General features: G+C 42.4%; 1 protein-coding gene across 4 annotated transcripts in view; it reads left to right on the top strand.

The window, feature by feature from the left end:
* Positions 1–26584, top strand: part of SEMA3A (semaphorin 3A) — a 428574-nt gene that overhangs the window by 249317 nt on the left and 152673 nt on the right. For all 4 annotated transcript variants that reach the window (XM_069228709.1, XM_069228710.1, XM_069228707.1 and 1 more), the window contains one exon: positions 8499–8618. In XM_069228709.1, the coding sequence (XP_069084810.1) occupies positions 8499–8618 (120 nt within the window). The remainder of the gene's footprint in view (positions 1–8498; positions 8619–26584) is intronic.

Here is a 26584-nt window from a genome sequence, read left to right as displayed (position 1 = left end):
AGCCTCAGTTGATAATATCAGTCTTTCCACTCCAAAGGAATGGTGCCAAATCTGTAATGCTGGCATACTGCGATAGGAAAGTTCTATACTAGAGATTGAAACTACTATCAATCTCATAAAGATCTGCAGTGCAATAGAAATTATCCTCGGACACATCATACTTCAGAATTGAAGAAAGTGAGCTATGGTTTGATATTTGAGCAAGATCTCTCGGCTATAAGCCAATTCTCCAATTTCAAAGTAGTAATAAATACTTTCTATTTGTGCCTTTATACATTTTCCCTGAATAAAACTAATTTCATGAACTATATTGCACCAACGAACACCATTGCAACAATGTAAATAGGTTATTCATTATGCATTCTTAAAACATTGTCAGGCCCAGTTTCTGACATGTTATGAAGAAAGCATCTAAATAACATCTACAGAAGAAAATGAATATAGGTAGCAATTCACAAATGTCCTAAAAAATGGAAATGTATGTACTGTTGTTTCAAACTGTGACTTTAGCAGCACATTTGAGAAGATTCTCAAAATGTCTTAGTTACTTTTTGAAATGTACATACTGGACATTCAACATGTTGCAAAATTGATTATATCACTATATTTGCACACTTTCTTAACCGTTTTCTACAGTAAAATTGTGCATGCAAAAACAAAGAAAAATCATTTGGTACGTTTGTGTACGTGACTAAAGTTCATTTTTCTTAGGTGTCCTGCTTTAAGTTTAACACTCATGTTCTGACTCCTATTATCAAATTCCAGACTCTTAAATAAATGCCTTCCTTGCATATTTTCTTTGCTCATAGGGGGCGGGAGGGGTAGTTATACAAATGTCCTGATTCCTTCAATTAAGTTGGGTCCCAAATTGTATTTTTTCATTTCGCAATTTTTTCAAGCAGTTCTTTACCAGACAGGTATCAGCACATGAATAAGAAAACAATCTAGAGATGCACTTCATCAATTACAACAAGCCATCTAAAAAACAGAAGATAACAGTTTAAGCATTCATTAGCTGCCAACCAATAGGCATTAATGTATCGATCATGGATAATGGGGATTAAGATGTATAACAGAATCATACAGGGGTTATTATTGGACAAGAAGCTGAATGTGTGACAGTGAAAACAAAAGGACACGCAGATACTCAGGATCAAAAGGGTAGGGTGGAAAGGAAACAAGGTTTCATGTGGAAAAAGGCCAATAGGAGGGGATACAGTCTGTTGGAAGACAAATCATAGCAGGACTGAAAAGAGTGATGAGGGATACAGAGTTTATGAGACTGATGAAAGAGAAGGAAGGCTAGATTGGATGAAACACAGTGGTCCAGGGAATAGGAAAATAAGAAAATAAAAAAGCAGTGAGAGAGAGGCACCAGATTGGAAGCTAGCCCAGAACAAGTTTAGACAGGTGAGGTTTTGAGGTTTTAGGGTCTGATTTAGCATTTAATGTTCAAATGATCAGCTTCTCTATGCCTTCTATCATTCATAGTGTATTCCTTGTACAGCTGTGAAAGCTAATTTTAAATCACATGCTCAGAACAAGCTTTTTTTTCTTTTTTTACAATTGGTTCATTGTCCAAATCGGGTAGCCCATTTACTTTAAAAGGTTCACAATGAACTTGTCTTTTGAACATTTGAAAAGACAATAAACCATTGAGTCAAGAAAGTGTGAGCAAGTATATGAACATATTACATTACTGTTGATAGTGCCTAATCAAAAACAGTACTGTATCGGGTATTCACAAAATTAAACTAGACTGAGATAAAGAATTAGATCAATATTTAATGATAATCCTATATTTTTCAAATCAATTGTTGGCAAAGTCTGTATGAAGGAATTATTCAATCTTCAACTGTATTTGGCTATTTAACAATAAAATTATGAGAGCAGAAATTCTTATGTTTTACATATTGGCATCAGTCTATATAGCGCCACATGCAGAGAGCAAGTATGATGTCAAACTAATTTCTGGTGTACTATAGAAATGTGAGCTGTCAGGATCTTTTCACAAGCTCATTTAGAACAGAGTTATTTCAGATTGTATTCATGATACAAACAAATGAATACTCTTTATGATAGGCATATAATTTGACATGGAGACTCAACACCTAACTGGGCACAGAATGTTCTTCAGAATATACATCGGGACACAGTCAGTGACACAGGTTTCCATAGTGTAAAAGGCCATTTATTTAAGACAGGATTTCCATTTAGCCACATAACATTTTAACATGAACATCAAGATTCAACTTTTAAAACCCCATCCTCTGAAACTTTTCCCCAATCTTCTTTTTACTCATTCCCTTCCTCTTCTTTCATTCACCCATTTACCACTTCATACATCCACACATCCTCCCTTTCCTTTCGTCCCCATCCTGCTTCAGGCATTCCTCATGCTGCCATCCTTGACCTACTTCTTTTTCCCCCCTGGAAGGGTGGACAGGCCCGCATCTGACTCTCCACCCCCCCATCCACTGCCACCCAGCATAAACCCTTTAGGCATTTTGCTGCCCCACCAGCAAAACCACTGCAACATTGCACGTCCTTACACAGACTATCTCATCCACATCTTTTCCCCCACAAATCCCACATGATCAATCGAAGCTCCGTGAGATAATATTCATGAACCAGCTCAGAAAGGTGCATTCCATCATCCCTGAATACCTCAGCTTCTTCCTCCACAATCCCCTCATGCTTCAGCACTTTGATGTTGTGTGCCCAACAAAAAACCCTCTTTGCCCAATTGAGATTCCGTCGAGCCCTTTCCATAGCCCCATGTTTCAGTGCCCCTCTCCATTTCCTCCTGGGTACAAACTCAGTCCAAACGATTTGCGTGCCATGCATCTTTTGACGAAGCAACTCCAAATCTCGTTGCATATGTTGCAGTTGAGTGAGCCCGTAGATCCTCACCAGATCATTCTCCCCAAGGTGCAATATTAACAGATCCGGACATCTCCAGTTCGACACCATAGATGTTAAGAAAGAAAGCAATGCACCCTACCTCATACTGCTCTTCCCGCACCACAACACCTTGTGATGATTACTCGGCAGTCTTAAAAAACGTCAGTAAATCTGCCGTTCAATGTATAAATGAATGCCCGGCCAACCACATGAGCATTTTCGAGCTCCTGGGGCCATTCACACAACCTGTAAAAGGAACACATGTTAATACAGGGAGCCATCAACCCCGATACCCTACTCATAACAAACCCCCCCAAGCTGCCTACTATGAGGACTGTCTCCCACAATCATACCCGCACGTATTGCTTGCAACACTTAGGTCGGCACCTTCCAATACGCCTTATCTGCGCCTAATCCCACCCCAAATGATCTGCCGTGGTTGCTGCCCCGATTCGAAATGAATGTGTACCAAACCACTGTCTGCCTCCCCAGCTGCCGTACCACCATGCGCAGCACCGACAACAACTGAAAAGCGGTGAGTTTCTTCCCATCTGCATGAGTAAATACTCCTACCCATATTTCTGACCCCCAGGACTGAAACCCCACCCATTCCAAAACCGGACATGCCGCAGAATCACCGCCCTTGCACATCCACACCCAAGTCCCCCTCCCCAACTGGTCAGTCTTCGACCTTCGCAGCCTGATACCTAAACGCTCCCCTTGCAAGCACACCTCATCCCCTCTCAAGTCCACGGCCTTTCCTACTCCCAAAAGGTCAGACACCTGAAATGCCCCAAAAAACATCCATACGATACACAATCTGAACAATATCAAATCATGCACATCCACACAACAAACCAGCAACACATGCAATATTTCCACTAACAATTCAAATGTAATCGCTTCCCGCCCCACCCATCAGTGACCCTCCCCCAACCCTTCAACATCTGACCGAAAATATCATCCATTGCCAGATCACTGCCAAAGAACAGTCAGCCATAAAAAACACACCGGCCAACTTACCCCCAATCATGGCTGGCGACAAAGCTATCTGAAAAAACACAAAACATGGGACTCCAATGCGTCCACATCCTGTACCAAAAAATTCACCTTAAAACTTTCAAAATTCTGAAACTCCAACCATGCAAGGTGATAACTCTTCAGAGTGGATTCTGCTAGGGACATCTCCACCAGTCGAATGATCATCACACCCCCACTCCCAAATGTCTGCCGGGACCACTGTCTTGTGCTGCTCTGCTCCTGGTGCCAAGCTGAGAATCCACAATAGCATTGTTCACCCCTGGAATGTGTGCTGTCTTGAAAACTATGTTGAAAGTTAAACATCTAAGAATGAAAATTCTCAGTAACCTCAACACCCTCAAGTCTTTTGCCCTCTGTCTATTTACCAAGTCCACTACTGTTATGTTATCCACATGAAATACCAATGTCCTCTTAGCTAATTCGTCTCCCAACACTGTCAAAACCACCAGCAGTGGGAAGAATTCCAAAAAGGCAATGCTCTGCCCTGAGACAGCCACTGCGCTGTCCAATCCACCGCACACCACTTCCCGTCCCAGAAAAGTCCAAAACCAGAAGCCCCCACTGCATCAGAGAATAGCTGGACCTGCCAAACCGTGTCCTCCTCCAGAAAAGTAATGGAGACCCCATTGAAATTAGTCAAGAAAGTCTCCCTCACTCTGATATCCTCCTGCACACCCACTGAGACGCAAATCCTGTGATGCAGGAGAGATGCTCCTGACATTGCTAACCCCAAATGCCTGCAAAAAGCCCTGCCGCCTGCACCACCCTGCATGCAGAATTAAGGAAACCCTAGAGCTGCTGAGCCACACAAATCAATTTTATGCAAGGATCTGAATTGTTTCAGAAAAAAACAAAATCTCCTCCACCAGCCAGCAATCTAGCCACCACTGCCACTTTGTCCAATTCGATCCCCAGGAATGCCAATACCTGACTGGGCACTTCCGTTTTCTCCATAATCAAAGGAACCCCCACATCCTGAGCCAGCTGCTTAAACCCTGCCAATGCCTTCCCGCAGGAATCAGAACCTGACCGTCTTATGAACAGGAAGTTGTCTAAATAATGCGTAACCTCCCGATGTCCACTCACTTTGACGAAAACCCACTCCAAGAAAGTACTGAAAGCCTCAAACAGTGCACAAGAGATGGCGCAACCCATAGAAAGCACTTGATTTACATATATTGCCCCATCCAGTTGCATCCTGAGAAAGGAAAAGTCCGCAGGATGAATCGGCAGCAGCCAAAAAGCTGCTTTAATGTCAGACTTTGCCAACTCCGCTCCCCTCACACAGCTACGAACGAGCCAAATGGCATCGTCCACAGAGGCATACACCACCCGTGTGTCCTGTTGCGCAAAGAAATCGTTCACCAACGCCCCTTCCGGCCAAGACAAATGGTGTATGAGTCGAAATTCCCCTGCACTCTTTTTAGGGCACCCAAAGGCGAAATCAAGAGGTTCTCCATGGGCCAGTCATAAAATGGACCTGCAATTCTGCCCTCTGACACCTCCCTTGACAACTTCGCAGCCACCCCATGTGGCAGGGCACTGGCAGACCGCAAATTGTCCGCCCATCTCCTCATCCTTAGCCCTTGGTAATCTATGCGAAATCCTTCTCTAAAGCCCCCTTCCAGTTTCCTCGCTATATCCCAAGCCAGGTACAAGCGCAACCAAGGCAGCAGCTCCTTCAACTTAATTGGCGTAGGTGCCTTTTGGTGCAAGAGCACCAGATGTCTCTTTACCTTTGGCCATACTCAACTGGTCAGCGGGACTGAACAGCGAAAAGCATTGCGTGAATGGGTGTCTGCCCCCACATTTGGAACAGTTGTGTTTAAATTTGCATGTGTGTCTGGAGCAAAAACCCTTGTTGAAATTCCAGCAGGCTCCTGAAGCCTGGGTCTGGGGGTCGCTGTGCCGTACCCGCCCCCTCTTGAGTGGGACGCGGCTGAAAAGGCTTATACACTACAGGCAAACTGGTAGCAGTATGCAAGGACGTCACCGAATGGGAAGAAGCCATCCACTGCATCCATAATTTGGGATCCACATCCCCTCAAGGCTTATCTGGATTAATGCCCACCCTTGCCCTAAACTCTTCATCATAACTGAGCCAGGCAAAATCCCCAAAATGCATTTGGGCCTTGCGAATTATGTATATATATGTCAAAAGTGCTATGGCCTTATCGGGATACTTCTCACAATAAATGCTCGCAAATATCAGGAATGGCGGAGTCCAGTTATCCATGTTGATTGGTACCCTGGGCCTCCTTGCCAATTCCTATTCTTCCTCTTTGGATCCCTCTTTTGCCTGTATATCCCTGTGTAAAAACATCCACGTATTCATGCCTCCAAATTCTGGCCTTGGCCTTATCCTCCACAAGCGAGCCTAAATGCATTGCTAATCCCACATATGGGAGCCGCTTCTTATGTCCCCCAGCGTCTTTTTCCTTTCCGTTCAGTCCCTTACACCTGAGCCTTTTCCCCTTTCTCTCTCACCGTTGATGTCCCTTTGTCAGTCACCTTCGTCCCTTCACCCACCTGTTCCGCACTTGCTCCAGGCTCTTCATGAATAGAAAAATCCCCAACCCTCACTGACTTGTGCGAACAAGCTGGTAACTGAGCTGGCACAGCGCCCCACACCGACCACCAGTCGACCTTACTTCCCAACCAGGGTGCCACAGGCACCTCTCCTCCCGCCGTTTGGTGACCATGCTACTCGTGTGACCTCTCCCGTGTCTGCCCACCTGACAGACGGTCCTGCAAAACAGAAGCCGAAGAAGGGTTTGCACCGCTCCTGTACCCCATTTTCCTCCCCCTCTCCCTGCTCACCTCACCATCTCGAATCTCCCCATCTTCCAGGTCGTCCAATTCATCCTCATAGTCGAGCTCCACCTCATCATCCTTCAACTCATACCTTCTATCATCAGTATCCCCAAACTCCTCCACAGCACGCCACGCATCCGAAAACTGTCTCCTCTGGCGCACGCCATATGCGCTGTTGTCCTGTTCCTGTGCTGTAGAGAAGGCCGATGAAGACCCCTCTAGTGCTTCAGACCAACGTCCTGGGGCGGTGTTGCGCCCCGTAGACACCTCCTCCGTTCTGTCAACCTCCATTGCTGACCTTTGCTCTCCCCCCCGCACCTGGCCATCTTCGCCATCTGCGCCAGGTGTGCACTTCATGCAGTTGGACCCCTCGGTCACACCAGCCTCCTTAGCACCTGACATGAGAACCAAAGGGGCCCCACTTGTGGGGCCCTCACTGCCCTCAGCTGCCTGCCTCCAACCTTCCATGCCAGGCACTATACCCTTGTTTATCCCCAGACTGTTTTTGCTTGGCTGGCTAAGGCCTCCACCCTGTTTGGCCCTGCCCTTGCCCTTTTTCTGCCCAAGGGCCCTGCCCCTGTCACCTCATGTGCTACTCTCCCCACAGAATCCTGAGGGCCCTGGACCCTCTGTGCTGTACCTGCCTCCCCCATGCCAAAGGCCCTTGCCCCACCCCCCAGCTGCACTGCAGGCCTCCACTCGGGAATCTGCCCACTCCTCCCGCCGACTTACGCCTCAAAGCGTGCTGCTACGCCACATGCCACGGTATGCACAGGTCGCACCATGTTGACCCTGGCCTGGTCGAGTACACCAGGCTTGAGGAGGTCTGCTCGGCTGGCTTCAAAGAGAACGCAAAGCGCAGCCCTCAACGCCACCGCGTCGGCCCCCTGGACATCCTGTGGACCCATGGAAAGGAGACTCTAAGGTCGCAATGTCAAAGAGTAACTTGAAAGCTTTAGCAATAAAAGTATTCAACCAAAACCATTCACTTAGTCTAAATTTCCCTAAACAAGTCCTTACCCTACTTATAACCTCCTTCTTATCCCACCCCCATGTACCTCCCCACCAATCCTGCCCATCCTGACCTACTTCGACCCCAGAGACTCCCGTGAAGAGACTAGACTGTGTCTGCCCTCCACTGGGCCCTCCATTGTCAGAAGACCAAATAACACAACAATTGAAACGTGAGCTAACCCTCCACCTCGTTTATCTGACTAGTGTGCCACATTCTTCTTTTTCTTCTCTACTATAGTAGCTATGAGAAATAGAATTTACACCAATATTGGTTTACTGGCCACATTGTCTTATAGACCAATTAGAGGTCATTACACTGGCAAACATTCACCAAATGTTATACCATTTTTTTCAGTTAAGCACATTCAATTGTAAAAATATAGAGGCAAGTTTCAGATTTCAGGGTACCAAAATCGGAATACCTTGCATCACAGCAGACCCCAACCACCTTCTTTTCAGAAAGCTCATGAAAATTAAACTCTTCCTGCAAATATCAGCTGATCCCAGGCATCAGCAAAAGCAGTGTTAATGTTCTACTAAAAAGGGATGCTTCATCTTGAATCTAGCTATGCCAAATAGGCCACATAGATGATGATTTCATTAAACGATAGTGCTGTAACTCCAAACTGGTTCAATTTTTCATTACCCCTCTGGATTTTGTTTTCACTTCTTGAAGTCAATACACTGGAAACATTCGCAATGAAGGTTTCTTTTTTATTTTATAGATGGTGAATTGTATTCTGGAACTGCAGCAGATTTTATGGGAAGAGATTTTGCAATCTTCCGTACTCTGGGGCATCATCACCCTATCCGGACTGAACAACATGATTCTAGGTGGCTAAATGGTAAGTGTTTCTTTCTTTAGCTAAGGTTTAAATATAAATGATAGCAAGTCACTCTGTGGAAACAGTGTAACAGGTGTTGTAGGTGTTATCTCATCACATGGCTTGGTCTTTTGAAATGGAAAACAATTCACATCAATGTATGTAGCCTAAACTTTAGTGCTTCATATGGATTTTATAAATGTAATAAATGTACCATGTAGGAATAGTTACATGGTAATCAAGGTTGCACATCAAGATATGATATTTAATACATCTATTTTTGTATTTCATAGTCAGAAGAAAAGATCTGCTATAATTTTAATTATTTTTACAAGTGCAAGCTATAATTGTTAACCTTAATTAGGCTTGCAAAATATCATACACGTATGTGTTATTGAGTGATACAGAATATCAGTGATGCATATTATAACTAGGGTATCTCTCAGCCAGCTGCAGTAGTAAATGACAGATATTATGTATAATTTACATCATTCATTATATTTTTAGAATAAAAGAATGCTTTCAAGTGGAGTACTCCAAGACTTTAAGCTACCTCTTCTTGATATTTTTAAAGCTATTAATGTGAATTCAGTCCATACATGTGGACAGCAATCAGCCTTTGTATGCTGGCAATACAGGGTTTTATCCACCATGTTACAGTGCTGATTGATTTTATGATTGTTTTATTTACTTTCTTTGGAAAATCCTCCCAAGTCGAATCGAGGTTATTTCAGAGATGAGCCCCATTAAACTCATAAAACAGAACTCAGACCAAAATACAAGCCATTTAATATAGAAATACAGTATAATATATCTCAAAGAATCTTTTCAGGCATTTTCTGAATCTATCTAAGCATAAAATAACAAGTTAATCCAATATTGGCACTTCATGTGTGACGAAATCCACCTTTGGGCCATTACCTAATATATCATCTGAATCTTGTTGCTCTTAAGATGTACTGTGGAAGATCCTGCCTTACTGTGGATCCTTCTTTTGTAACAATTACAGAAGAGCAGGTTTTTGTGCCTAGGTGGATGATTTTTTAGAGAGGGCCTTAATAAGATGACTCAAATCCCTTCGCATTTGTAAATTAGGAACTTTTTTCCTATATGATTTCACAGGTTTATGAGTGAATAAATATTCACAGTAGTTAAGGATCATCTATCGCATAGTAAGAGACCATCTTTCTTTCTTCAATTCACCCTTCTTCTTTTGCTTCTTTTCTCCTAAGCAGGGTTAGATAGGAAATATGAAGAGATTAGATTTTACTTGTCTAAGTGAAAGGCTGTGTAAACAGACACCACCTCCTTATTCTTACTTCAAGATTCTGTTTTTGTAGGTCAGGGAAAATGAATTCATGTAGGCTTAAACATCCCTGACCCTTTTCCAGATGTGATTATCCAGAGAAATTCAAAAATTTTGAGCTTGTAGAAATGAAGTGTGCCTTCCTGAGAGTTGTGCAGGAAAAGCTTTTTCACTCTGCTAAGATTGAATACCACTCTTCTGTTGGAGTTCCTCAAGAAAGGGAAGAATATTTCTATTACTTGTCTAACTTTAATATCTGAAATGACAGATAGGGGCATATTTACAAGAAACTGGCACATCAGTGCTGATGCACCAGTTTTCTTGCGTCGCCTCTGCCCCACCTAACAACACGGTGGGTGCACTGTATGTATAATACAGTGCACATGGTGCATGCTAGGACAATAGAGTAAAAAAATGTGATGCTACTGTGGCGCCTTCCTGCACTAGCATCAAAAACAGTGACACTAGTGAAGCAAATTGCAAATAGGCCCATTGAATAAAATGGGTGCGTCACTTTAATGCCTGCTTTAAGCAGGCATTAAAAATGATGGCAAAATGGCACTGTGAAATCTTGTAGATCTCACTGCACCATTTTTGTGGACCTCCTAACGCCAGAATGCCCCCTTCTCATACATTATGCTTGACGCAGGCATAATGTGGCGCAAGGGGTCAAGCATCACTTTATAAATATGGTGTGGCGAAAAGTGCCTCATTTAGACACATTAGCATAAAAAACTTACACTAGTGTGACTTAAGCAGGCGCTAGGGCATTGTAAATCCGGCCCTTAGTTTCTCTAGTTCCCTAGGATCAGCATTTCACTCATAAGTAGAGCCAAAACCTTTAGAAGAAGATTGCCATCTATTGGCAGAGCTCCTGACTGACGATCCATAGGTCATTGTGACAGTGTTGGGAGAAGGTTGCTTTGACAGAGACGAAAATCTGTAAGCCATAAGGAAATGTCCATTTCCAAGCTTTCCTGATGGTCTATGACAGCAGAGTGTAAACACTAAGATAGTGTGTGGAAGCCATTCTGAACCTTTGCTCATTGACACAGCAACCCCACACTATTTAGAGCATGGCTGCCTCTACTGGATCTCATGCACAGGAAACAAACTCACAATGTTAGTTATTTCTTTTTTAAAAGCTCTCTTAAATAAAGGGAAACCTGTTGTGTGGTAAATTTTGTATAAGCAATTATCTGCCTTGTTTATTCATTCTATGGACTGCAATACATTTACCATTTTTTATTTGGTAAACAATAATAATACAATGCTGTCACTGTAAGCACAGTTTTTTTGTTTACAAACGTAGTACTGCCACAAAAAAAAAAAAAAAATATGTGATATATGATAACTTGCTGTATGTATAGGTGATAGATTATATAAATCTAGGACACCTAATTAAACATACTATTGACTAATAGAGCACATGATGTGATGTGATGTGTTTCACTTCACTCTGAAATGTTTTCGGTGTGTATGTAATACAGGAAACTAATCACTATTTTACTTCAGGACACTATTAGAGTCTTGCATATTCAGCTCTTAAAATTTCTGTTTTCTTTCATTAATGGAAGACAACTCTATTTCTTTTGCTCACTTATTTCTAAATGTCAGTGACTCGCTGGCCACCTAAATCTCATCGTCCTTCACACTGCTGCTAGCTATTGCATACTTATGAAATCAGGCTGCTTTTTGGGAGCGGTGAAACCCTACTCAAGCACAACCCTACTCAAATTAACCTGTGCTCAATCCTCTAGTAGCTTGGCACAGAGGAGTCTGGCTTAATTTACAGGCAATGTGTAATGTATTTGTGCAGCGTTTCAAACAGTGATAAAAGGAAACACCGCACAAGAACAATCCCACACAAATTTAGATAATTAAAGCAGATTTTAGTAGATAATGGATGACAACATTTTAATCAGTAGAACTAGAGATATGCAATTTTAAAGTTTAAGTGAGAACAGCTTTAAAAAGCACAAAGCGCCAATTGTTAGTATCTCTTCGCACTAGACGGGCACAAAGTCACAAGTTCAGGAAGATTGCGATTGAACGTGGGCCTGCTACAGGGGCCAAGTTAGGCCAGCTGTACAAGAGTACCTTAAATCCTGGTTGCAAAGAGTTATGGAGTCCCTGGTCAAGAATGTGTCATGCAGCAGAGTCAATGCATGGTCTGGACAAAAGGATGCGTTGCACAACAGCGGTTCTGGAAATGGGTGAAGTGCAAGGTGATCTCACACTTACCCCTGTCTGTCTCCCTTGCTTTCTGCTCCTTTGTCTGTCTCTTGCTCTGATTCAGTCCCTTTGCCTCCACATGTGTTAGGTCTGTCCTAGAGAAAAGGGTTTTTTTGGCACCAGCCTCATGCAAATAAAAATTCAATAAAAGTATAGTTCAATTCCAAATTTGTATTGCTAGCAATATGGCTGCCACTTTTAGGTGGCAGCAAGGTTTCTTCTTTTACTTTTTTATAGCATCTGCTTGAAGTAAAAAATAGCAATCACACTAGCTTGCCATGAGCTGACGTACTGCCTTCCCGAATATTTAACTGTATTTATTTAAAAGTTGCTATCTATCATTCTATGGCTTTATGCTCTTGCCAGTGTCTTGTTTTCCTTCCATTTCGGTTTTTAAGTTTTATTTTCTCTCGACTGAGTCAAAGAAATGTTTTTCCACATTAGCAATTTATGACTGGGTGGAAAGTTACAGTTCTTTGCTGATTAAAATGTACCTAATGATAACATTGCATTGAAGACATATAAATGCCACATACTTTTTGCCAATTCATAAGCAGAAAGTTACCCTGCAATTCTGTCTTGCATTGTAAACAGCACAGAGATAATGGTACTCACATAGTTTCCTAGAGACATGGGCCTTTATAATATTTACTGTACAGTTATATAAACAGATGAGTGTTATAAAATCTGAGAAAGTGTTCAGCTAAAACCAAAAATCCTTTCCAACAATCCAAGCTGACACGCAAGAATCCACTGTTCAGAAATTTATCTGGCAGCTCACTTATCTCCATTTTGGCTCCTGTAAGGGGGAACTTGTCACTGTTCTTTTAGTTGTTAATACCCTTACAGTAGCTCGGGGTATAATATTGTCTGATATCTGTAATTTATTTAAACCCTGTTTTTGTTTTGTTTTATTTTTTTTACACTGAGGCAAAACAAATTATGAATGAATGCATTTTAGTGTCTACAATAATCGAACAATAAATAAAACAGCCTTATTTTCCAGTCAAGTTGAGCCATGTAGTGTTCTCCCATCCACATGTATTAAAACTTGTTTATCCGACCCTCACTTTTCCAAATAGTTATCCTTTTTTATTTTTTACATATACATTGTTCTTATGCCTGACGATTCATCTTTTATGTGAAGTCACTTTGTTTTATCTTCATACATCCTTTGGACATTTCACTGTTTTATAACCTCCTTTATCATACACACAAATCGCACATAGACAGCCCCATTTGACTAGCACATTGGCGATCAACTCAGGGACAGAAAAGACCACAGTACTCACAAAATGTAATCGAAGTTGGCTTTAGGCAATGGTAAATCACAGGAACTTTTAACTCATGTGCCAGGCATGCAGAAAGGAACTAGCGCTACGAGGCTATAGCAATTGTGCTTCGTAAACAACACTAATAAAATGTATCTTCATACTCTTGTTGAGTTAAACCTCCCTGTTGTTCAGAAACTCGATATTAAATCGGTATGTACAAATCATCCTTACAGATTCACCTACATTGAATTTACATTCACTGGCCACACTTTAGAAAGCACATGTTAAGGCAATCAGCATTACCCTCCATATACAGTAACTCTAAACACTTTCCTACCACAAATTAACAATACCAATACAGAAATCAAACAGTCTGCAGTAGAGTTTCACACATATCTGTGCAGTAACCAGTTTCTCATTTTATGGACTGCTCCTAAAGCTCATGTAGTATGTGTACAGTATCACACTCATTATTACAGCTATGTACTACACATGTTCTAGTTTTTTTCATAGGTGAGTCACAGCCCTTCCAGTTGTTGAATCATTACACCAAATGTTTCACTATTTTTGTGTGCTGTAAACACGTTCTTTAACTGTTACTTGCACAGTAAGAGTCCATGTTTTATGAGTACCATTCCTACTTTAAATGACCAAGAACACTGAAAATACTCCACATTTTGTCTGCTTGTATGCACAAACAACTTCCCCTTCTTCAACAATATAAATGCAGTAAGCCGCTCGGTCTCTAAAATATAAGCAAGCTAACACTTTGCTTCATTAGTCAGTGTTGGGTAATCCTATAGAGTTTCACACATATTTGTGCAGTTCCTTCACGGCTTCACCAATATGGGTGCAGTAATGTTATAAACCAAAACCTATTTATGTGTAAAAATAATATAAACATTTCCAGCACCTCTGATTTGTATGTAGAAATCCTCCACAGATTTTTCCAGTATGTGTGCAACTGCACTTTTTGTACCGAAAATGTATTTGCCATAATCTAGCCATAATCAAACCTCATATGTTTAATTAAGAAGCTTCCCATATGACTACAATTTTCATTGATGCTCATGCAACACGTCTGTTGTTACATAGGTAAGGATTCAGCAGGCGGCCATAAGGTTTAATAGTATATATGTTTGACCAGTCTGCACATTAAATGAAGGCTCATGCAGCAATACACAGTTCACCAGTTCCCATGAGCATCCACAGGCTGTTTTGAGCCATTGTTTTGTGATGGTGGTAGAGGGGCACAGCCTTTTTGTGGATTTGGCTTTATGACACATTTTTGAGTATCAGTGCCCTGCTATAAATGTCACTAAAGACAAAGAGAATTAGTGAGTTTTTGTTCACGCATTGGTGATTGATTTGGTGTACTTGATGGCTTTCAAGATCTTAGTTTGTATTTTTGGGAGGTCAGGTTTGAACCTAACCCCTTTCATCAGGTGCTCTAAAGTTGAACCTTTAATTTGATATTATAGATGTTTCCGTGATAAATGATTGATTTTGGTAATTTAGTTAGTCTTTTGTGGAGTGAAAGAATAACAGGTTTTGAGCACTTAAGAGTTACCAATTGTTGTCCTTGAGTGGTGGTGACAGACATTAGGGCCAATATATATACTTTTTTAGCACCACATTTGAGTAATTTTTTTACACAAAAGCGGCGCAAACGTACAAAATACAATTGTATTTTGTAAGTTTCCGCCGCATTTGCGTAAAAAAGCAGCGCAATTACGGCGCTAAAAAAGTATAAATATGGATCTAAGGGTCTGATTTAGAGTTTGGTGGAGGGGTTACTGCATCACAAAGGTGATGAATATCCTGTCCGCCGAGATATAAATCCCATTATATCCTATGGGATTTATATTTCGGCAGGCAGGGTATCCATCACAATTGTGATGGCATAACCCCTCCACCAAACTCTAAACCAGCCCCATAGTCTCTATGCAATCATTCTGGTATGTAAAATGAGACTGCACTCAACTTCCAAATATTAACAGTGAGGTTGAATGTTTTCAGAGTTTCAGCTGAGTCTTGCTGCCCACTGAACTCTCCTTGGCACAGGTAGGGTAATCAAGTTATTATGGAAATGTGTTAATATTTTATCAAGTACCTTGGATTGATTGTGAATCTCTGAGGAACTAGTGGCTCAGTGGACTAATTAATCCATTACAGGATCTGTTTGGTCTTGTGGCCACAGGATCAACTTCTAGCGCACTCACTACTCTTTAAATACTTACAAGGTCAGTAAAATAAGTTTCATTGAGTTGGGTAATAATAAATGTCCTTTAGTTTTCTGTCAATGGTGCCAAAAGAATCCTCAAGGATGACCATGCTCCCTACAATCATGCCTGTTATGTTTGTGGTGAGTGTTCATAAGTACCTCATTCTAAGTGCTAAATTTGCGCCGGCTAACGCCATTCTGAAGCGCCATTCGGGCGCCGTATTTATTCAATGACGTTAGCCGGCGTTAGCCGCCGGCGCTGCCTGGTGTGCGTGAAAAAACACGACGTACACCAGTCAGCGCCGGCGTAGGGGGATATGGAGCTTGGGCGCCAAAAAATGGGGCAAGTCAGGCTGAGGCAAATTTTTCACCTCAACCCGATTTGCGCCATTTTTTCGACTCCCAGCCCCCATAGAAATGACTCCTGTCTTAGCAAAGACAGGAGTCATGCCTCCTTGCCCAATGGCCATGCCGGCATGTAGGGGGGCACAAATCAGGCCCCCCTATGCCACAAAAAAATAAATAAAAAAACACTTACCTGAACTTACCTTAATGTCCCTGGGATGGGTCCCTCCATCCTTAGGCGTCCTCCTGGGGTGGTTGGGGGCATGGGGTGTCCCTGGGGGCATGGGAGGGCACCTCTTGGCTCCTTCCGAGCCCACAGGTCCCTTAACGCCTGCCCTGACCAGGCGCCAAAAAACTGCGCAAAAGCGGCCGTACGTCATTTTTTTTGACCCGCCCACTCCCGGGCGTGAATTTTGCCCGGGAGTGTAAATACGGCGCACATGCCTCGGAGTCAATTTTTTAGACGGGAACGCCTACCTTGCATATCATTAACGCAAAGTAGGTGTCCACGCTAAAAAATTACGCAAACTCCATGGACTTTAGCGCTAGACGCGTCTAACGCCAAAGTATAAATATGGAGTTAGTTTTGCGTCGGAATTGCATACAAAAAAAGACGCAATTCCGGCGCAAACAGAGTATAAATATGCCCCTTAGCTTCTAGAGAACGTAGTGCATTAGGCATTTTCAGGACAAACAGACCTACTGCAGTGATATGACAAACAAGACCCTTACAACACAAAATACTCTCAGCTGTAAAACAAAAGTTCCAGCCGTGAAAGAGTTTAAAAAGACACTAAATAGAGAGCGGTGGTATTATTTATGGGTCCCCTCTAACCTAGTGTGGCGACCCAGTAATGCTCTGGACAGAAAGAACAGGTTGTGGCAAACGTGTTGAAGGTTTTGAAGGTGGTCCCATTGTCCTAGGATCACCACAGGCTGAATTATGAGCAAAAACTTTTTTCTAAAAGAATGCCCTGCAAAGCATTATGGGGCGACTGAGTGTAGCAACTATTGTAGTATGTTGACTGTAATGCTCAGAACAGCCCCTAGAGGACATCAAAGTAAAAATATAATTTCTGGTCACGTAACCACATCGAGGGCATAACCACAAAAAAAAGAAAATGGCACAAAACAATATAGCACAGCCACATATTTAACCCCTGCAGAGCATAGTGCCCTATACATTTTCAGGCCTACTACAAGACTAAGGGGGTCATTCTGACCCCGGCCGGCGGCGGACGCCGCCGGCCTGGCTGGGACCGCCAGAATACCGCTGCGCGGTCAAAAGACCGCCGCGGTTATTCTGGGTTTCCCGCTGGGCTGGCGGCCGACCGCCAAAAGGCCGCCCGCCAGCCCAGCGGGAAACACCCTTCAACGAGGAAGTCGGCTCCGAATGGAGCCGGTGGAGTGGAAGGGGTGCGACGGGTGCAGTAGCACCCGTCGCGAATTTCAGTGTCTGCTAAGCAGACACTGAAATTCAAAGTGGGGCTCTCTTACGGGGGCCCCTGCAGTGCCCATGCCATTGGCATGGGCACTGCAGGGGCCCCCAGGGGCCCCACGACACCCCATACCGCCATCCTGTTCCTGGCGGCCGAAACCGCCAGGAACAGGATGGCGGTATGGGGGTCAGAATTCCCATGGCGGCGCAGCAAGCTGCGCCGCCATGGAGGATTCCCCTGGGCAGCGGAAAGTCGGCGGTACACCGCTGACTTTCCGTAGCCGCGGTCAGAATGCCCAAAGGAGCACCGCCAGCCTGTTGGCGGTGCTCCCGCGGATCACGGCCCTGGCGGTTTTTACCGCCAGGGTCAGAATCAGGCCCTAAGGCCCTTAAAAAACAAACTAATAAAAGCCATAAAACAAAGGGTACAGCCATAAAAGTGCTTCAAAATGGACTGAAAGGTGGGAGGGGTTATTATTTTGGGGTTCCCACTAACCTACTGTGGGAACCCAGAGATGACCAAAACAGAAAGAGTGTGTCATGCTGAACGTTTTGGTGTGGTCCCATTATCCTAGCACCACCACAGTCTAAGTTATGGGCAAAAATGTTTTGAAAAACAATGCTTGCAAAGCATTATGGGGTGACTTTTTCTGAGTGGAGTGAATATTGTAACATAGGCTCTCTTGGTGTGCCGGGAGAGCCGCTTGCGGATTTCTGTGTTTTTTGGTAAACCATTTATCAATTATAAGTGTTCTTGGGAAAGCTATGGAGTGTGAAGGGGAGAGCCAAAAGAAATTGCTCTGATTAGGTAACAGTGTGAACAATGTGACCAGTGCTCCAATAACACCAATGGAGTTCACGCTGTGAGCGCTATGCGGTCATGGCTGCTGTAAAGCACGAAGAGGGGAGACAAAAGAAAAAAATTGTTTACCCACGCTGATGTATATCAGCAATCATGCAATTATCCATGTAACAAGGTCAGCCTGCAAGGGGGTAACAAAACCGTCCAAAGGCATGACACACGTAAATCGATTACCAATTACATCAAGGGATTTTCGAAAGGCAATCCCACAAACGAGTGAAACTGATGGGTGTGAATTGGGCATGGTTAAAAGCCCACAATACTTACAAAAGGTCAAAGTGCTTGCACGCTCAACCCAAAAAAACAGATATATCTTATTGTACAGGCAATAAAAATTGGGGAGGTAAGCTATTTTCTACAGGTGTTATGGCTGAACAGATCTGTCATTGAATATATAGGGACTGCAAATTGTGTTTGTTTTAAAAAGTTGCTTTAGCCTTATACACAAAATGCAAGTTAGAGGGCATGTTGTAATCATTTTTTGTCTATATTACCCATTATACATGTGAATTTAATTTGTTCTATATTGAAATGAAGATGTGAAACTTCTTTTCTAAAACAGGGAATATTTGAGGTGATTTATTATTCTACTAAGCATTTTACGAAATGGATTGAATTCTTTATATGTTATGAATGAGTAGCTAAACTGGCTACCCACCTTCAGTTATCAAGTTGCAGTATAGAGCTGCAATACCACTGGCTAATTGCTACAAGATGACAATCAGTAATATAAGTTTGACTTAAGCAGTTACTGGTGATACCTATTAGTGACATGCATGTCACGTATTTGAAACTCTGCTGGTGTTACCCAAACTTTAGCCTTCAGAGAGCAGCATATTTAAGACCTATAAAATGTGTAATAGTAAAACATGGTATTTACAGTGTTTATAAATGAGAGAACTCTAGTATTATGCATTAAATAAATACAAATTGTTATTAAAATACCTTCATTACACTGCTGATGCCCGATGGTTCTATAATTAATCCACAATGTTGTTGAATGGGTGGATCTAAATGTATTTATATAAAAAGTGAGTGGAACTCTCACCTGTTTTTATAGTTTATGCATTTTAACAATCAGAATGGGTGATTGTAGCCACAGGGATCTTGCAGGGTTTAGAGCATCATCATGAAACACACTTAGGTATGACATGAACAATGCAAAATGTTTTTTGGGTGGTGCATGGAGACAGTTAAGATATCCATCACAATAGTGTGGCAGTCACAATTATAATATTTAGGAACTTGTAGAAACAGGTACAATGTTAGTTATGGGAAATGTAGAATTTTAAGCACTTGATTAATGTAATGCAAGCAAAGACAAGTTCTGAGGGCCAGGGGCCAAGCAGGGGTTACCGGTCCCATCCATTGGGATTGAGGACTTTTATTCCTGATGTCCCAAGCCCGACCTTTAATGGATCCCAAGCAACTGGGGCAAGCACCTCTCCTGCACCCACTCAAAGTAGTAACATGGTTGAGCTGTTCAAGGCTCCCTCTGGGGGGAGGTTGATACAGGGGGGTTGTGAGCAATTGGGTGGTTTTTTTAGTAGGGTGCTAAACCTACTGAAGCAACAGCTACAATCCATCACGATGAACCACAAAAGTCACTAAATTAACCTGTGTTTAACCCTCTGGTAGCTTGGCATGAAAGTGATCAGACTTAACCTAGAGGTAATGTGAAAAGTGCTTATGCAGCACACAAGAGGTAGTAAAGTGAAAACACAACACAAAGAAATCCCATACCAGTTAACAAAAATAGATCAAATTTTAAGTTTTATTTGACACCAACAATGAAAAAATGCAATCAGTAGAACCAGAGTTATGATTTTTGTTATACTTTAAGCTAAAAACTAGTGCCTACAAGATCAAAACATCAATCATGGATATCTAGTGATGCAAGAACAAATGAAAGTCGAAAAATATGGCTGACCCAGATGAAGCGCCAGTTGGATACAAAGAGTAGATTATGCCTGTTGGCTCTTACCTATGAACTTAGAAGAAATTTCAGGAAAAATGTTCTGAGACCGTTGATGTTCAGCAGGGCAAGGCTGCATGCTATTCCGAGGAGGACACGTCATCGTCAGGAAGCTGATGGATAAAATTACTATGAAGATTTCCACATTTGAACTTAGCCGCTGTTTGGAAAGTCTCCAGCAGGACAAGGCTCAACATACATTAAGGTGTTATAGCCAAAGCTAAACATAACCTTGTTCTTCAGTGAATCTATATAAATATTAATATATACATATATACTATTGGTGGACTGGTAGTTGCCAGTAGGTAGTTATAGTTATAACCTAGTTTCCAAAGGAAGGGCATTTATTATTTGTTTTGCCAATAACTTTGGCGCTGCCTGACGAATGTGCCGTTAATTTTCAAAACGTATGCTTCAGTCAGGTCAGCTGTTGTCCTGAAAGTTTTGGGGTTCATCCATCACGATCCGTCACGTGGGGGCCAAGAAATAGGGGGGGGTCCAAAAATGCATTTTTGCCCAGGCATTTTCCCATAGGGATTTTGAACATGACTACAGCCTGAACTGCGGGACGGAATTCACCAAATGTGGCAGAAAGCAGCTCTGGGTGCAGAAAGTGTGCTTTTTGTGATTTGGTGTAAATCAATTGAGTAGTTTTTAAGATATTAAAGGTTAAAAAATATAGATATCTAGGAACGCGGATCCTCTGTGGTTCCAACTGTCCCCGGGCTGATATCTGATTACGTGCCAACACAAGGAAGTGTTGGCAGCCATTTTGGAAGTCAGCTTCAGGAGAGTCACACAATAAAAAAGAAAATAAGGAAAAGGGGCAAAGGTAGGGACACCTTGAGCCCCTAGCCTTGGTGCAAGGGTGCCCCAGGGACCCTGCCAGGGCTAAAAAACAAAAAAACAAAACATCTCAGAAAAATCCACAGATGGATCCGTGGATTTTTCTGAGTTTATTTGTTTCTAAATGTGGTCTCCTGTCCTTTTCCTTTACTTTGCTCCTGGGAGGACTGGGTCCCTGGAACATTGGTGGGTAAAAAAGAAGGGGGCTTCATTGGGGCCCCTTCCTAGACCTTATAGTAACTCCAGGGACCACCACTTCTCCGGGGCTAAGCTATAAAAAAATGTGGGGGCTGAATTCCAAAGACCACCATTTTCCTGGGCCAAAAGTTAATGAATGAATGTAGATGAGCCCCCGCGCACACCCAGGAGCCCTGGGGACCACTGCCTCCCCAAGGCAAAACATTTGCTATTAATGTGGGGGGGGGGGCATGCCTCCTTCTCCGCATCCCCAGGGACTGCCACCTCCCTGGGCTAAACATAAAATGAATGCAATGGAGTCTGTGCAGGGGCAAAGGTGCTTGAAAGGATGCACGGGCCATGTGACCCCCCAGGAAACCCAGGGACTGCCACCTCACCCACAGGTCGATTTATAAAATTAATTGGGGGTGCATGGCCCAGCATGCGCCCAATGTACCACAACCTGCCCAGGGCTGAATTAAATAATGAAGGGGGTCCGTCTCAGTCCCCTGGACCCGGGGATCACCACCTCCCTGGGTTGAAATGAAACAATGGAGGGGGGGCACACAGCCACCTTGTGGAGACAGAAATAGCGCTGGGCACCACCACCCCCAGGGCCAGCTCCTGCTCCCTTCCGAGGTGCGCACCTTGGGGAGGTAGCTGTTTGCTTTTCCTTGGTGGGAGCTGGCAGCACCCACTAACCAAAAGCAAACATAACTCGTCAACAGCTCCCATTTGCAGAAAGCTGAGTTTTTGTCCGTTTCCTTGCACACAAATATGCATGCAGTGAAACAGATGAAAACATTCCTCCCGCAAGCAGGGAGCTGCTATTCCAAGCGGCTCCCTGCTTGCAGGAGCAATGGCGGCTCCTGGAGGATGTGGGGAGCCGGATAGGACAGCGGGGGCATTCGAGCTTACCCTGCGGTACTCAGATGGCAGCAAGCATCTTGATTGTATGACACTTTGAAGTTATTCCATGGAGTAACCATTGTAATAACAATAGTCTCTCCATAGAACAACTTCAAATTGGCACACAAGCAGTATTGAGTGATGTTTGGCCTACTGGTAAGTCTCTTGGACCGTCACTTAGTAGGTTGAAGGTTGCAATCCTGGTATCTTATGCAGCGTGTCAGCTTATTTACTAGTGTTTTGACTGTTAAGCATTCCTAATGATGGAAAATGTATTTCTTTTTTGCCATCTAAACACCAAATTCTTACCATAGTCTGATTCCTGCTTTAATTACTTTTCAAATTCAAATATTTAAGGTATATACCAAAATGTAATTGCACCCTTTTTAGTTGCCAAACACATTTTTGTTCTCAATTTGTCCTAAAACTCTCTGGGTAGTTATAGAGGGTTGGCTGCTAGGCCTGGCAACAGGCTAGGCCCTGGGCCAACCCCGCCGTGCACAAACAAAGACAGTGCACAGGTTTGGGTGGTTATAGGGGTTTGGCTGCAGGTCCTGGCCACAGGCCATGCATGGTGGTGGATGTATTAACGTATAGTAATTCAAATTACTTCACGTAAAAAAAAAAAAATACACAGAAAAAAATAAAAGTAACAGGGACGTTATAGTTAGGAAATAGACTTTAAAAAAAAGTTTTTGTGAATGTTATATTTAGGATCACTTTTTGAACCTACAAAACCATAGAAGTTCAGCTGTTATTTGGATTTATTTCGAGTAACTATAACTCATGCCCTCACCATGCACAATTTTCCTATGAATAATTTTACTGCAAATGTTACAGTGATATTATCAATGATGTCAAAGAAGATATCATGAGTGATGTAATATCTGGGGTAATTAGCAGTGCATGGAGAGGGCGAAAGGTTTTTTTAAGTGTATATACATATATATATATATATATATACATATACGATACATATCCTGGGATATGTAGAATATCCAATTGTATAAGATTTACAGCATTATAAGAACATTTATTTGCTATACAAGATGACATATGTTGATGCGTTTGTGGTTTCGCCCACTAATTTGCTATGGTAATTCACAATTGAAAAGGCTTTAAACATATAGCCTTGACTCATATAGCAAGGGTTCTCAAAAATTCCTTTCATTAATAAAATTTTAATTCTGTATTGACTTCCTTTAAATGTTGCCAGAGAATTGTATGTACCAGCAGCGGAAATGAGTTGCTCTGGTCTCTTTATCGGGTATATGTAAACCTCTAATTCTTTCTTGTGTTTGCCTTCTAGCCGTAGGTTTAATTAATGTTGGTCCGGTCAGTTGCTGTTTCCTCTTATCCAAAGTCCTTTTAGTCTTCATTAGGTATCTTCTGTTGACTTGGTAATTGGACTTCATGTGTATTGATGGCCAGGACACTTCTATACAAGTGGATACAATGACAATGCTTGTCATCGCAGTGTGACTGTCTCTTCAGGGACAACACTTAACAGCTCTTCTCTGGTGAGAATCAGGCCTGTTGCAAATTAATTCCTTTCTGGCAGTGGCTCGAATGTTGACCTACAGTTTGTTAAACGGTAAAACAAGGATTAGTGTGCTCAGCGAGAGCCATGCACTACACTCCAGTGAAGTCAAACAAACCGATGGCAGGAAAGAATCGGACAAAAGAAGCCCAGGTTACCCTCCAGAAACACAGGAACAAATGCAGATTGACTGCATCCGTTTCAGTGTAAAGTTGACACGCCTGGGCCTAGGTAGTAGGTTTGGACGCTTAATTAAATCAGTCTTTTAGAAATGAATAGTTACCAAACAGATCTCCTTTCTAAATACTAAAATTTGTGAAAGTGTGTAACATTAACATCCTTCTCATTGTGACAGGCCAGTAAGTGCTCAGGTTTTAAACGTTTGTGAAAGGAGTGTTTTGTTTTGGCTAGAGGCAGCTTTTATTTGGTTTATATGATCAAAGCCCAAGATGTGCATTTATAAACCATGCCTCATATGCAGTGTATGGCCATGCAAGAATCGAGTTTCGGAATTTGCAGATAATCACGTAGATTACTGTCTAATTCATGAGTATATTGCACAAACCGCAGTGAAGGCAGATGTAAGTATCCTATTTATGAACACTGGTTAATTACTGTCTACGTGTTCTATGCACTACTCATTTAACACAAGCTGTAGATATGAAAATTGAGTGATTCTGATCCTAGCTTAGAGTGCCACGTTTCCTTCACTGCACCACCAATAGCATGCCCACGTGATGCAAAGTTGAGAAAAATGGTGCATAGTGCTGCATTTCACTACTTTGGCCGTAAATCCTGATTGGCATTGGCAAGTAAATGCCACCACAATGCTTTCCGCTGGGCTTGCATTACAAAAGTGACACAAATCCAGGGCAAAATTTTAGTAAAATTGAGCCCTTGTCTGCCGGCCCACCATTGAGGAGATGATGGAAAATACTTAAGGCATTAATTGGACACGGTGTCCCTTTTTCACTAGATTCAGGACTGGTGTTGGCGTATGAACAAATGCAATGTAGCCCAAACCCCTTGGTAGACTCTTTTAAGTGAAGGCTGGCACAAACGCTTGTAAAACAAGCGTTAACAAGAAAGTCTGCTCCTCTCCCTGCACAGTGTTACATAACTACAGACCAATCAAATTTGAGCTGACACAAAGAGACAAGTCGAGGGGCATAGCCAAATCCGATCTCTTTATCTCGCTTTCGTTTTTACCTTTTTGTGATTACATGAGCTTAGCACACAACTCACGAGTTATTTGGACAGTTTCAATTAAGTGTTGCATTTCATCATGTATACAGTGGGTCACTTAATGCATAAATGGGATGCTAAGAACGTGCAAGCATACATCCGGGGTACTTGTGCTTTACACGTGTCTTCGAGCTCTGGCACTCATCCAGGTGCATCTCATGGCTTTTTCCACTTACAAATGAAATTCTCAATTAGAAAAAGTTTGTGAATGTGCCTATTTTTCTTACAAAGCAAAACGGATAGGGTCTGCTCAAAAACGTTTCCCTGAAACCTATCATGAGCACATGTTTGTGTTGTGGTAATTGAATGTGTGGGGGTCCTGCCCACATTGGAGAAAAAGGTTAGTGTCACCGGTGTTTGCATTTTCTTGCTGAAAACGGCAGTGATTTAGTATGTCGTGTTAAATGTTAATTATAGAAATCAAGCGAAATGTGCATTAAACGGTCCAAGGATGGCCCAGCGAGTAAAGAGCTTACAGCTGAGATGCACAGTGATCTCCTTATCGCGAATCCTAGCAAGACCAGCTCAGCCTTTCATCCTTCTGAGGTCACTAAACTGGGTGTCATTAAATTGAATAATAATAACAGATGTTATTTGCAGCACTCGGAAATAGTAGAAATGGCTAGTGAAACATTATATTAAAAAGTTGTTTCGTTGTTTAATAAATGTGGCTAACATCAAGGACAGTGTAATGTGCTACTGACAAATTAAAATGTCAACAGCTTCTACCGCTGGCAACTTCCAATACTGCCAACACAAAACTGTTTGTTTACGAGTTACAGCCTCTATCTCCCATAGCCAACAAATTCCATCAGAGCCCCCACAAAACTGTTTTCATGATATTGCTTCTTATGCCATACAAGCAGCTGCTTTTGCTTGGAAACTTCAAACTAAATTTCAATATTTTATCATGCTGCTTGCATTTGCCTGCTACATTTTGAGAGTTATAAATGTGATTGCTACCGAATACATCATTTTCTTCAGTTATTTTCCAAATCCCCAGTACTTCTAAAAATATCTTTAGTGTGTGTTAGTTTATTCTGATCTCGCACTGCGATCTGGTGCACCTCTGCGTGAACTTGCTTGAGTAGGTGCGAACTGCCAAGACATGCTGACATTCACACCGAGAGAAGGATTATTCTAGGCTTGTGCGCACGTTCCTTGTGGGAGTGGCCCTGTAATGGAATCATTGCACTTCCTATGCGGCATGCACAATTGTATAGAACGTGTGTTTAAAGTTCTTGTGGTAGTTATTTTATCATTTGTTGCCGAATGAATAGCGGTTCTATGAAATATTCTTCGACAGACTAAGCACATTTTAGGAGCCAGGACCAAAGCCAGCCACAGTGAATGCAAAAGCCATAAAATGTGGTTCATAAAAGGGAAAGCTTTCTAATAGATGGAGTCAGTTCGTAGCCAACAATACCATTGTTGGTCGAGGCCACTGGCCAATTCCACATCATCTCAGGCACGTGCTTGCCTCAGGGAAATTCCTTCTCCGTCATTCGGTGGTGTTGGACAACTAGCCTACAACAATATTGTGACTATAATGTACCGAATTCTGTAAAATATTCAGGATTTATGCATCCAAATAAAAATGCAATTTCCAGA

Source organism: Pleurodeles waltl, chromosome 4_1 (genome assembly GCF_031143425.1).
Source record: "Pleurodeles waltl isolate 20211129_DDA chromosome 4_1, aPleWal1.hap1.20221129, whole genome shotgun sequence".
Taxonomy (NCBI): Eukaryota; Metazoa; Chordata; class Amphibia; order Caudata; family Salamandridae; genus Pleurodeles; species Pleurodeles waltl.
The sequence above is the reverse complement of the archived record's forward strand: the minus strand, read 5'-3'. Positions and strand labels throughout refer to the sequence as shown.